This window comes from Euprymna scolopes, chromosome 45 (assembly GCF_053919585.1).
Source record: "Euprymna scolopes isolate OS-2025 chromosome 45, ASM5391958v1, whole genome shotgun sequence".
NCBI classification, from domain to species: Eukaryota; Metazoa; Mollusca; class Cephalopoda; order Sepiida; family Sepiolidae; genus Euprymna; species Euprymna scolopes.
The window spans coordinates 32,618,823-32,631,359 of NC_136526.1; the positions used below are offsets into that span (position 1 = coordinate 32,618,823).

At 32.4% G+C, this 12,537-nt stretch overlaps 1 protein-coding gene across 1 annotated transcript; it reads left to right on the forward strand.

Moving 5' to 3' along the window:
• The first annotated feature begins 3,613 nt into the window (after positions 1–3,613).
• LOC145269151 (general transcription factor II-I repeat domain-containing protein 2-like) lies at positions 3,614–4,258 on the forward strand. The gene has a single exon (XM_080124758.1). It carries the CDS (start codon positions 3,614–3,616, stop codon positions 4,256–4,258), a length of 645 nt encoding a protein of 214 aa, XP_079980884.1.
• The last annotated feature ends 8,279 nt before the right edge of the window (positions 4,259–12,537 follow it).

The window sequence follows — 12,537 nt, forward strand, 5'->3', positions numbered from 1 at the left end:
ATAGGATTAGAAACTTTAGTGTATGACACTAATTTTCGACACCCACAACAAAAAATTCAATTAAAAACTAGTAAAATGAAATTAATTCAGCATATTTTACACTCGATAAAAACAACGAATTTTGATTTTAAGGTTGCAGAAAACAAATAAAAAAAACGTTAAAAACTTAGAAAGCAAATTTCGATATGTAGGAAAACAGTACGCCAGATTAAAAATTAAAAATATAGGAAAAAAAACTTAGCACAAATATTCATTATATCTTGTGAAAGTTTTTGTTCAATTATTAGTCAATTGAAATATATCAGTAAAAATTTTGCCTTTGACTTGAAATATTATGAAAAGGCATATATATATATATGTAAATCCAGATAAAAATGTCACATCTGAGAAAACAAAAGCTAACACGATTAATTTCTTTTTGATGTGGAGGCCGAGAAATTACAAAATTTCTTTTATTATTAATTTTCAATATCATTACTTTTAGCATGAAAAAATATTTAAATTATTTTTTATTAAATTCCTCTTTATTCAATTTTTAATTTCTAAAATTAAGCTTTGTTTAAATTTGGACAAATTAAATTTCTGACTGCACGCGCCATGTTTTACAATCTGTTAATATTAAATAAAAATGTGACTTTTGTTTAGTCCACAATAAAATTTTGAATTGAAAATAAATTCAGATTGTAGGGATTTTTCTTAACAACCCATGGTAGCAAGATAATCACTTTCCAGCACCTTATTCGACCATGGAACAATAAGACACGAAAAATAAACAATTATTTATATGGGGGGGGGGGGTAAATTACATATACGGTTTCAATTTTCTTGTTTCGATATGGTTTTTATGTTTATTGGTTAACTATTAACCATGTTATGTTGTGGAGGGGGATAATCCAATAGGATAGTTCTGATACAGAATGGATAAGAAAGAATGAGAGCTAAAAAATGCAGTTTTTATTTATAACAGACGCCATGACAGTAAGTGCAAAGGGGAGTAACTCTTCCTAACTTCGGATTTGTCTAAGGGACTTAACTAGGCACCGCCAAAACTGGGGGGGTGGGGGCAGATAAGTACTTTTTGACGGACCGTCTTTTTAAAAATCTACCAAAAATCAGGTAATTATCCAATCAATACGAAATTTACAGCGATTATTAAGAGAAGAATGAACTTTATAACAGTGGACTTATTTTTCATAAACGATATATATATATATATATTTTTTTTTTGCTTACACCCGCCCTTGTTTTGAGGGGGTTCCAAATATGCTTAAAATAATCATCTTAATCTGAACAAAACATATTGTGTTGTTGTAAGGATTATAGATTAAAAAAAAAAAAAATCTTGTTTGCATACCTTATTTTGACGTCTGAATATCAGAACTTCGATTGTGTTTAATTATCCTGCTTTTGAGTTTTGCAGTGTGAAATTCGGTGAATATGTTAAGTAAAATAATTATTTTAAGTTAAGCAAAAAAAAAAAAAAAAAAATTAATATTTATACGAAAAAAGCCATTTTAAAATCTTTTATAAATAAATTAACAATTTTTTTTTAGCGAGCCGAATAATGCATGACCATTATTAAACAGGGAATGCTTTGAAGAATCGATACAAAAAAATCGAAAAATATTGTGCCCTTTGTGTTAAAAATAGCATCATTTTTTCGATCCCATTTGGAAACGTTTGCCGCCTTTCAACTACGGTGGACCAAACGCGCTGAAATAATTTTTTTATTCTGCTTTAAATTGCCCCCCCCCCATTTTGGGGAGCCTGGCTCCCACACACATACACATTAAAAACCAAACTCATACAAATGGTCACCCATCTGGTACTGGCTAGCCCCAGCGTTAATAATACATCGAAACTTTCGTCACTGAAAAATAAGGTTTCTTTGGCCTGTTTGGTTTTCCATAGTTTGCTTTTTATTAAGTACAAACTTAAACATTGTCTAGATCAGGGGTCTCAAACTTGCGGCCCGCGGGCTAATTGTGGCCTGCGGGTCGATAGTTTGTGGCCCCCGCCTTATTTTGAAAGTTTAATGTTAGTGCGGCCCGCGAGTTTGATATGAATGGCACTTTACAGTGTTTTGTGCAGAGCTCAACGAACCTACCAATCACGGTGGAGTATATGGCTCTCGAGGGTGGGACGTCGACCGGGCTTGACGCAAGCAGAAAGTTACAGCAGCATTGCCATGGAGCATTTTCTTCTGTGCCTGGCTGTCTGCATGAATGGCTGACTGTCTCGTTTAGGCACACGTGGACGTTCGTCCCAGATCGCGGCGTTCACAACACTTCCAAAAAAAGTTTTGTTTTGGTTTTGTCCAGCAGGACAACATAATCCCAGTCTAAGGTTGCAGCATAATGTCATTAATAGTGATGGGACGATTCCTAATTTTTTTTCCGATTCCGATAACGATTCCAGGAAAATATTGATTAACGATTCCGATTAACGATTAACAATTCCCAAGTACGATTCTGACTCATACCTTAGCTATATGTCTAATTTAGATTTAAATTTATTTTATAAATTAAAAATATTGAATGGTGCGAAAATAAAATGTGATCAAATAAACCACGTGTTTTGTTGTACCAACCGTCACTAACAGACCAAGTGTAATTGATGTATATAAATTCCAATTAAACTGAAACAAGAATAATTGAACTTTTATTTCAATATAAAATGGTCACTTATTCTTGTTCATATTCGTATTAGCATAAAAGATGGCTATTGCCAATATTTAATTCGTTTTTTAGAATATATTTTAAATTTCTAAAAAACAAAAAGAATGAAAAGTAAGAATTCATTTCTGCTTATGTTAAAACTAAATTTATTTTGTTTTTGAGTTTTGTTTTGATTTTGTTTTTAGTTTCAAAAGTTTTAACTTCCCCAATCTGAAATAAAACAAGGAAGGGATGGGCTCAGTGGTGGCAATAGGGGTTTATCCATTTGAAGTTAGTTGTCTACCGACTGTCCATCCAGTTTTTGCCCAGAATAGTTTTTGCTATCATAAAGTAATTGATGTCGCTAAGATTAAAATTAGGGTATATATGTTTTAATTTTTTTTTATATGTTGAAATAGATAAATATAATCTTTCTTTCTCAAGTTCATTTTTAGAAAAATGACAAATGCTTTGCGGACTTTTTGCACCCCCTTTCTTCAAATTTATAATATATACATTTGATAGACATATAGACAATTTCAACATACAAATATAATTCTTTTCAAGTTGAACTTCCTCTCTCCTGCTATTTACTACTAACTCTCCCCCCCTCTCTCTCTTTCTCTGACCCCGATCCGACTTAAAGAACTTACAACCTCAAGGAACCAACAACCAATTTTAACCAGGCTTGAAGAAAGGAAAAGAAACACATTTTGGAGTTTTCCTGGAAAATTACAAGTAACTGTCAAATTTACGTCGCAAACGCTTTCAAAGAGAATCGTAGACGTGAGTAAAATAAACCACATTTTTTCCCCACCTTTCTTCAGTTAAAAAAAATAATTGAATATCTTACATACACACACAAAAAACGTTTTTTGTGCGTCGGCTAAACATTTGATTGAAACTTCAGTGCGACAGCGACATCAAGTGGGATCATATATATTACAGCCCGAAACATGTCTTTTTCAAAGCCTGCAGTGAAGAGAAAGGTTGGTGATGAGCACAGACAATTTCAGGAAAAGTGGGAAATGCAATATTTCTTTATTGAGCACAGGGGCACTCCGACTTGTCTTATTTGCACTGAGAAAGTTGTGGTGCACAAGGAATATAATTTGAAACGTCATTACACAACTCGACATGCTGAGGAGTATGCAAAATACCAGGGAGATGAGAGAGCCAACCGGGTTGCCAATCTTAAAGCATGTCTACTGAGGCAACAAGATTTCTTCAAGAAAGCTACCAAAGAGAATAATGCAGCAATCGAAGCAAGCTACGTGGTTAGTGAGATGATTGCTAAGGCGAGAAAGCCATTCACAGAAGGTGAATTTGTCAAAAAGTGCATACTACAGGCTGCAAGTATTGTCTGTCCAGAAAAGAAAGGTCAGTTTAGCAACATAAGCCTTTCTGTCAACACTGTGGCAGAGCGCATTTCTGACCTGTCAAGTGACATTTATTATCAATTATGTGAGAAAGCCAAATGTTTCAGTGCATACTCAGTCGCTCTTGATGAGACCACAGACATCACCGATACTGCCCAGCTTGCAATCTATGTCCGTGGTGTGGATGACAATTTTGAAGTGATGGAGGAGTTGCTCACATAGATAACAATCTCAGGACGTGTCACATTTACATCTTTGTGGGGGAGTAGGGCTGGCGCTTATGCCTCGTCTCTTTTGTTTCCCGAACAATCCTGGGCCCAGTGTTAACCATACTGAGTCGGTAGCAATGCGTTCCATGTCTTCAGCAATTTCTCGTTATCTGACCCTCGTGGCAACATTTGAAGCAGTTTACTCCTTTGCTAGAGCTATCCCTGATAGGAACAGCAGATTTACCATTTGATGGACTCACGGCTGCAACGTGAAGGCTTTGGTACTTGGTTAACATCCAATACCCTTGCTTTTGCTATTAGGTCTCCCATGGTTAGGCTCTCAATTTTTGGTGCTTGTTGGAGCTCGATTGAAATGGCATCAGTGAATCCTGTGAGAGACGCCAGTTTGACAAGTTATTCTAGTCTGACTCACTAAAAACCAGTCAGTTTAACCAACTGTCTGTCGTGTATACATCCACTGGCTTACCAACCATTTTACCATAGTTGACTTCCTGTGGTCTTTGAACGCACCATCCGCGAATGCCTTCTTTAATCGAGTCTCTATCCGCATGACATCCAGTTGGTCAATCTCGCTCATTTTTAAGTAGAGGGCCAATGCATCCCCCTCCAGATATAATGGCAGAAGGTTTGCCACATCTTTTTGAGTTTTGCAACCAAACTTCACTTATTTAGTCACGCTGCTACATCTCCCTCGTTAGTAAATAGCTTTGCCATGTCGCTGCTTTTAGCCGTATTTTTTATAATAATGGCCGAAATAGCTTGATGTATTGAAATCTAAGTTTTAAACTGCCGAATACCGTTTTGCGCACAAAATACGCCGTTGTTCTTTTGTTTTTCTGAAACGTTAGTCAACCATATGAAACAAAACAAATCCGTCATTGTTTTCTCACTGACACGTGATGTACGTATAAAATGACTCTGACCCCAAAAAATCTTCCCTCCAATAAAAAAATACGGGCTTATTATATGCTCAAATTTGAACTATGCAAATTGAGGTAGAATCCTGAGCAATGGCGGTATGATCAGTTCATTTTTTAAAAGTATTTTGTTGATATACATTGACGATTAGATACTTTAAAATTTAAAATACAGTTTTAAAGTAAGATTTTAATTAAAGAAAAATATTGGGTCCTAATATCATATTGTCAACATTAACTCATTTATAACAGGTATGCAATGACCTGTAATGTAAGAAATGGGGGAAAACTCCTTATATGTTCTAATAGAACTCTAAAATACGTTTTGAAGTCAATCCTCAGCATGGGATTACAAAACAAAAGCACATTGCACCCATTTGTACCGATTTTAAAATTCGATATAAAGCGATATAATATCCTGTTTACATAAATTTTACAACAACCTGTTTTATAAGCGTCTTTACAAGAGTTTTTTTTTTTTTGCTAGGAAATCTACTATGAGATATCATGATTTCTGCTCCTCGTAACATGTTGACGGTTTTCATATTTTCTGAGTTAATGACTATACAATCCTTGACGTTGTATTTCATGAAGTAATTCAGTACACAATCTTCTACATAAATAAATTGCTTTACATTTTAAGATTATTCTAATAATTTTTTATTTATAAAGCTCAATGTACAATTAAAGCTAAATAATAGGTGACGATAATGATATCGATGTTCAGAAAGTAGTCATGGGTCTAAGACATCGGTTTTATAGATTAATGTGTCATTATCTCGATTATAATTCTGCGTTATCGATATATTTTTGTATGTTTGTCTTGAGAAATATCCACGAAAATTCACATTTATTCCCTCTCATGCTTTGTTGTGTGCGTGATTATACAGTATTATTGTTAATGTTATATGTTTTTTTTATAGTGAACAAGTTATAATAACATATTTTGCCTCATATAATGATTATCAAAAGAAGTTTGTGATTATATAGCATTATTGTTAATGTTATATGTTTCTTTATAGTGAACAAGTTATAGTAACATGTTGCCTCATATAATAATTATCAAAAGAAGTTTGTTATTATATTAACTGATACAAAGGTGAGGAGAAACAAGCAGACCTTGATATGTTCGATGACATAGAAAATTCACTCTCACATTATTGGAAAATAAATGAAAACACAATTATTTAAGCAATATGGATACAGCATTAAATTTAATAGTTCAGTCCCGCAACGACAGAGCAGTACATGCACTTTTGGGAAGATTGGAGGAAATGTAGACAATTTATAAACTATAATATGCAGATTTCCTTTAAAAAACAATTCTACCCAGACATTTAATTTCAGCCAATAAAATCCCATTACTCATTTTTCCTTCGTAATCAAACAAAAATGATTCATTAATTTTTTTTTTATTTTAATGCGGACTATTATCCTCATCTTTTTCTTAGGTGTTTCATGACGTTTCAGCCAACTATTCGTCTGGCTTCATCAGGTGGTAACCACGATGGATAGGAACTCTGAATCTCCTGACTGCATTCACTGCAATTACTGCCCTCTGTAGTTGTTGTCGTCTCACCACGTTTTGGCTAAGTAAGCCTCTGACCAGCTTTGGGTAGGATTGAAACTGCTGTCTTCAGACAATTCTCACCTGGAACCATAGAGATTCAACGTCTCTATCAACTGCGCCACGGGTCTCGAAGGGGCGATCAAGGTTGAATTTTTTGGTCTTATAAATTTATGTTTATTATCTGATCTTCCATGGTCGGGTCCGTCCCGAATGGTATTTATTATTTTAATTGGAATTCATTATTGAGATGAGTATTATTTATTAATTTTTAAATATTTATTTTATTGCAGAGCTCGTGGTGCAGTTGATAGAAACGTCTAATCTCTACAGTTCCAGGTGAGAATTGTCTGAAGATAGCGATTAAAGAAGCACACCTACATAGGTTCGATGACATGAGAAATCAACTGTCATGAGTTTGGAAAAAAAATGAAAATGAAGCCCCCTATGCAATGTGCAATATAACGTTCAATGACTTTTTATTTAAGGATTATTCAGTTTTGTAAAAAATTGTGTTTAACTACAAGTGTTTAACTTTATATTACAAATACAATTTTTCCTATGACAACTAAAAACCGAAAAACACTTCCCTGGTTTTTAAAATGACTTTTGTTCCTTGTATTTTTTACTACTCCTCCTACCCCAGTTGTTTCCTTGAAATCATTTTCTCTTTCAATTTATTTTTCAATCTAAATTTTGACTGCAATACGACTTGTTTCTTCTCTTACATTGCAAAATGTTGTTTTTACAATAACAAATTTTTAACAACGTGTTTCACCAAAGATATTGCTTTCTCACAAACATTATCATCTCCATCACCAACTGAACTTGAAGTTTTTTTTTCCTTAAACGATTTTAGTTTTTGTTTGAAAGAATAACACGAAAATATAGAATAGACTTTTCATAGAAAAAATTAATATATTTTTACAGTTTTTACATAATTTTGGGAAACAAAATAAAACGCGGATTTATTTTCTATATCTAACAAACCTCAAAAATGAAGTCAACATATCACAAATGCTGTGTTTAAAATGAAAGTAAATTTTACATATGTGATAACAGAAAAAATGTTTTTGATTATAACTGACGTAATCTTAGTAATAACTAATGAAATACAATATTTCATACAGAAATTAGGATCCAGTATATGAATTATTATAGGAAGAACGTTTTCAACATGACACTGTTTCAAATCGATTTTGTGTTAGAAAATACTTTGGTCCGACTAATAATCCAGTTTCAGAATATATTGTATGAATCATGAATTTTATTTTAAAAAATCGTTTCATTTATTTGTAACATTATAAACATCTGAAAGAAAATAAACAAATTCATATACAAATAAAGAGAAAGTACACAATTTTTGGTAACATACATGCTTGAAAGAAAATATACAAATTCATATAAAAATATAGGAAATTACACAAATTTTCCATGAATTTGGGTGATTTTGTTTTTGTTAAAATATAAATGTAACAGAAATATGAATTTGGGTGATTTTGTTTTTGTTAAAATATAAATGTAACAGAAATATGAATTTTAATTACAAAGATTTTCCATGGAATTTGGGTGATTTACTATTTTGTTTTCTGTTACATATTTTCATTTCATTCCAAAAATTTTTCTGTTACATATTTTCATTTCATTCCAAAAAATTTTCTGTTACATATTTTCATTTCATTCCAAAAATTTTTCTGTTACATATTTTCATTTCATTCCAAAAATTTTTCTGTTACATATTTTCATTTCATTCCAAAAATTTTTCAGCTTTGTATTGCTTTATTTGCTACAAAATATAAACATATGCACCAAGAAATTGTTCCAAATGTTTATATTATTTTCCAATCAATTTTTTATTAGAAACCATTTTCTTTCATTAAATGGAATAAACCTATATAGAATAAACCAATAAAACGGACTAAAACTAATTTTCCTTGCAATATCAATAGTATTGACATTGGGCTCATGCTATGATAATATTAATAATAATGATATTATATTTGCATATATATATAAAGCAGCCGCACACTGCAATATATGAGATTTATTTGATAGAAAGAACTACATAATCTATGTCTATAAAAAGTAAAAGTTTTAGAAAACAATATAATTTTGTTTACAATATATATAAGCTTACAGCATATTAAATTTCTTATAATATGGTTTAATTGTTGTAAAAACTCGCATATATCACAACGTAAGTTCTTTCCTTGTAAAGAAAGAGCTACATATTTGCAAGAATGTTTGGTGTTGTTTAAACATATTTTGTTTCTATGTAAGACAAAACAAACATATTTCACAAGAATATGGTTTCTCTTTTTTTTATTTACTTCATTTTTGTTAGTTTGAAGAGATCAAGGGGCTTTCTTTTGGAGCTAACACTTGACTGTTACAATTTAAATTTATATCTGAGGGCTCTTAAGAATAGACACTTTATGGCTGCTATCTGTATTTCCTTACATCTTAGTCTGCCAGGAATGCTTCTAAGTATTTCTGAAGGTCCTTTTTTATTAGGCCAGTTGCTCTCATCACAACCAGTATAACGTTTATTTCTTTCAGAGACCATGTCGTTTTTAGATCATTTTTTGATATCTTTTCCTATTCAGCTCTATTAAGGTCAAAGTCATTTGGAACTGTGACATCGATAATGAGTGTAGTTCTTTCAGGCTTGCTCCATATTATATATGGTTTGATGGCCTTGTCGTTTATGTCTCTGCCCACCTGCGAGTCATTGTCATAGAACATGTTTTCCAGATGTTCGTAGTTCTGTCTGCCGCCTGTATGTCCTTTTCTTCTCTTTCTTTTTCATTTTTCTTAAACTTTTTCTTCTAGGGGATGGGACATCCACCCAGATGTCTGACATTTACCCCTATTTTAGTGAGTCCAACCAAGAGATCTTTTCAGGATTCTAGCCGTCCCTTTCAGTGCAATCGTTTGTATTTCACTTGCACTTGGTTCACCGGGTATGCTTGCTATGTACTTTTTAAAGTTCTTTTTCATAAGCCCAGTTGCTCCTATGATGACTGGTATAATTGAAACGTCTTTTAATTTCCAATTTCGTTTCATATCATACATAAGTCCTTGATACTTTGTTATCTTTTCCCTCTCAGCTCTGTTAAGCCCTGTATCATTGGGTACACTGACCTCTATTACGGTCGCTTTTTTGTTTGCTCTGTCCCAAATCACTATATCTGGTTTAACAGCTGCGTTTTCTAGATATGTAGCAGTAGGGATTATGTAGTCATAGTGAATAGTGTAGTTGTCATTCCCAACTGTTTGTTCGGGTATATGTTCCCAGGATTTTTTACTACACTGAATGTTGAGTTTCTTACATATCTTCCAGTGAAGGTATTTGCAAACTCCGTTATGGCGATCTGTATAATAACCATCTCCAAGTAGGACTTTGCAACCAGAAATCAGGTGGCCCACACTCTCAACCTCAGTGCTACAGAACCTGCATTTATTATTGTTGCTTAGACCACACATATTTTTGAAGGCGTTTGTCATGAGGCCCTGGTCTTGTGCAGCCAATATCAACCTCTCTTGGTCGTAATGGAGGGATCCTCTTTTGAGCCAGTCCAGGGAACCATCCCTATCAATATATTCTTGGGATATTTCAGTCGGTAGGTATTTTGCCCGTTTATGGTTGGTCCATTCTTCTGTTGATTCGCATATGAATGACCAAACTGTGTATTCATAGTATTGTTACATATACGAATATGCTTCATGATATGTCCTTAAGAATGTTAAAATTTATATTATATACGTGCTAATAAAGGAGAGGTTTGCACAATATTCCCCCATATATTTTGTTATGTCTGCATTGATTTCTTGTAAGTATATGTTTGCATGCAAAATACTATTTCTTGACAAAAATAATACATAAACACTTAAGAATAGTACCGAGTCTGTTGCAATATATGATGTTCCCTTTTGAAAAGGAGTTTCCAATAGTTATGGTTTTTCTTCAGTATGCTGCCGCATATGTCGCAACATATATTGTTTCCTTGTAAAAGAAGAGCCACATACTTCACAAGAATAAGGTTTCTCTCCAGTATGTGTTCGCATATGAATGGGCAAATAATGTTTATTTGTGAAAGAAGAGCCACACACTTCACAAGCATATGGTTTCTCTTCAGTGTGTGTCGACATATGTTGCAACATGTGTTGTTTCTGTGTAAAAGAGGAGCCACATACTTCACAAGAATAAGGTTTCTCTCCAGTATGTGTTCGTATATGAATGACCAAGTCATGTTTCCTTGGAAAAGAATAGCAACATACTTCACAAGAATAAGGTTTCTCTCCAATATGTGTTTTAATATGAATGGCCAAATAATGTTTACTTGTGAAAGAAGAGCCACATAATTTACAAGAATATGGTTTCTCTCCTGTATGTGTTCGCATATGTCGCAAGAGACTTATTTTCTGCTTAAAACTAGAATCACATAATTCACAAAAGTATGGTTTCTCTCCAGTATGTGTTCGCACATGTCGCAACATAATTTTTTTCTGTGTAAAAGAGGAGCCACATATTTCACAAGAATATGGTTTCTCTCCAGTATGTGTTCGGATATGAATAACCAAGTCATGTTTCCTTGTAAATGAAGAGCTACATACTTCACAAAAATATGGTTTCTCTCCAGTATGTGTCTGTATATGTTGCAACATGTTTTGTTTCCTTGTAAAAGAAGAGCCACATACTTTACAAGAATATGGTTTTTCTCCAGTATGTGTCCGCATATGACTGGTCAAATATTGTTTACTTTTAAAAGATGAAACACATACTTCACAAGAATATGGCTTCTCTCCAGTATGTGATCGCATATGAATGATCAAGTTTTGTTTACTTGTAAGCGAAAAACCACATACCTCACAAGAATGTAGTTTCTTTCCAGTATGTGTTTGCATATTAATATTACGTTTAAAAGGTTTTTCTACAGTATCTGATTTAGTACTCATTTTCAAATTTTAAATTAATTTAAATATTAAGTTGAATTAGTTTCTTTGATTTTTGGGGGGAATTTTTCTATTTTAAAATAAAGAGAATGTCATAGATTTCTGTTTAAGTTTGATTATAAATTCAGTAAATTATTTACAACTTATATGTTCTGTCGTTTTAAAACAAAAACATTCGTTTTTAAATATAATTGATAATATATATATATATATATATATATATATATATATATACACAACAATTATGTGAATGGAAAATATATAAATCAATAGTATCAATATTACATGACGAACACAATGCATGTAAAACTTCATATATACTTTTCTGCAAAACCGAGAATTTTTCAGCCCATAATAGGGGTCTCGTATATGTTTTCTCTATTAGCAGTATGTTTCTTTTTAATAATTGGAATGCTTCAAATACTGCATTTATGCACCAAAAACTACATTACTCGTATGCAGTTGAGACAATTACTTCAACAAGTGTTCCATTTATTAAGCCGAAGCATATAAAATATACATAAATAGTTTCAGTAAAACGTTTTTATATATTTATAAAAGACATTTCACATGAAAACGTTTTACAATATACAGATTTATGAATATTACAAATAGATTTTATAGATTTAGTGAATTTTTCTGCATTTGTTTTTCAATATAAGTGATAACTATATATATATATATATATATATATATATATATATATGTATAAAATGAATTCGAGAAAGCAAGTTGATGTATTGAAGGTGATTAAATGACTTACTGACTAAAAAGTTTTCTAACGAATGATAAAAAATATAAAAATTAAATAAGTTTCTTTTTTATATATAG

Bases quoted from the DNA above. Each gene is read 5' to 3' on its own strand.
- LOC145269151 (XM_080124758.1), top strand. From the start codon at position 3,614: ATGTCTTTTTCAAAGCCTGCAGTGAAGAGAAAGGTTGGTGATGAGCAC.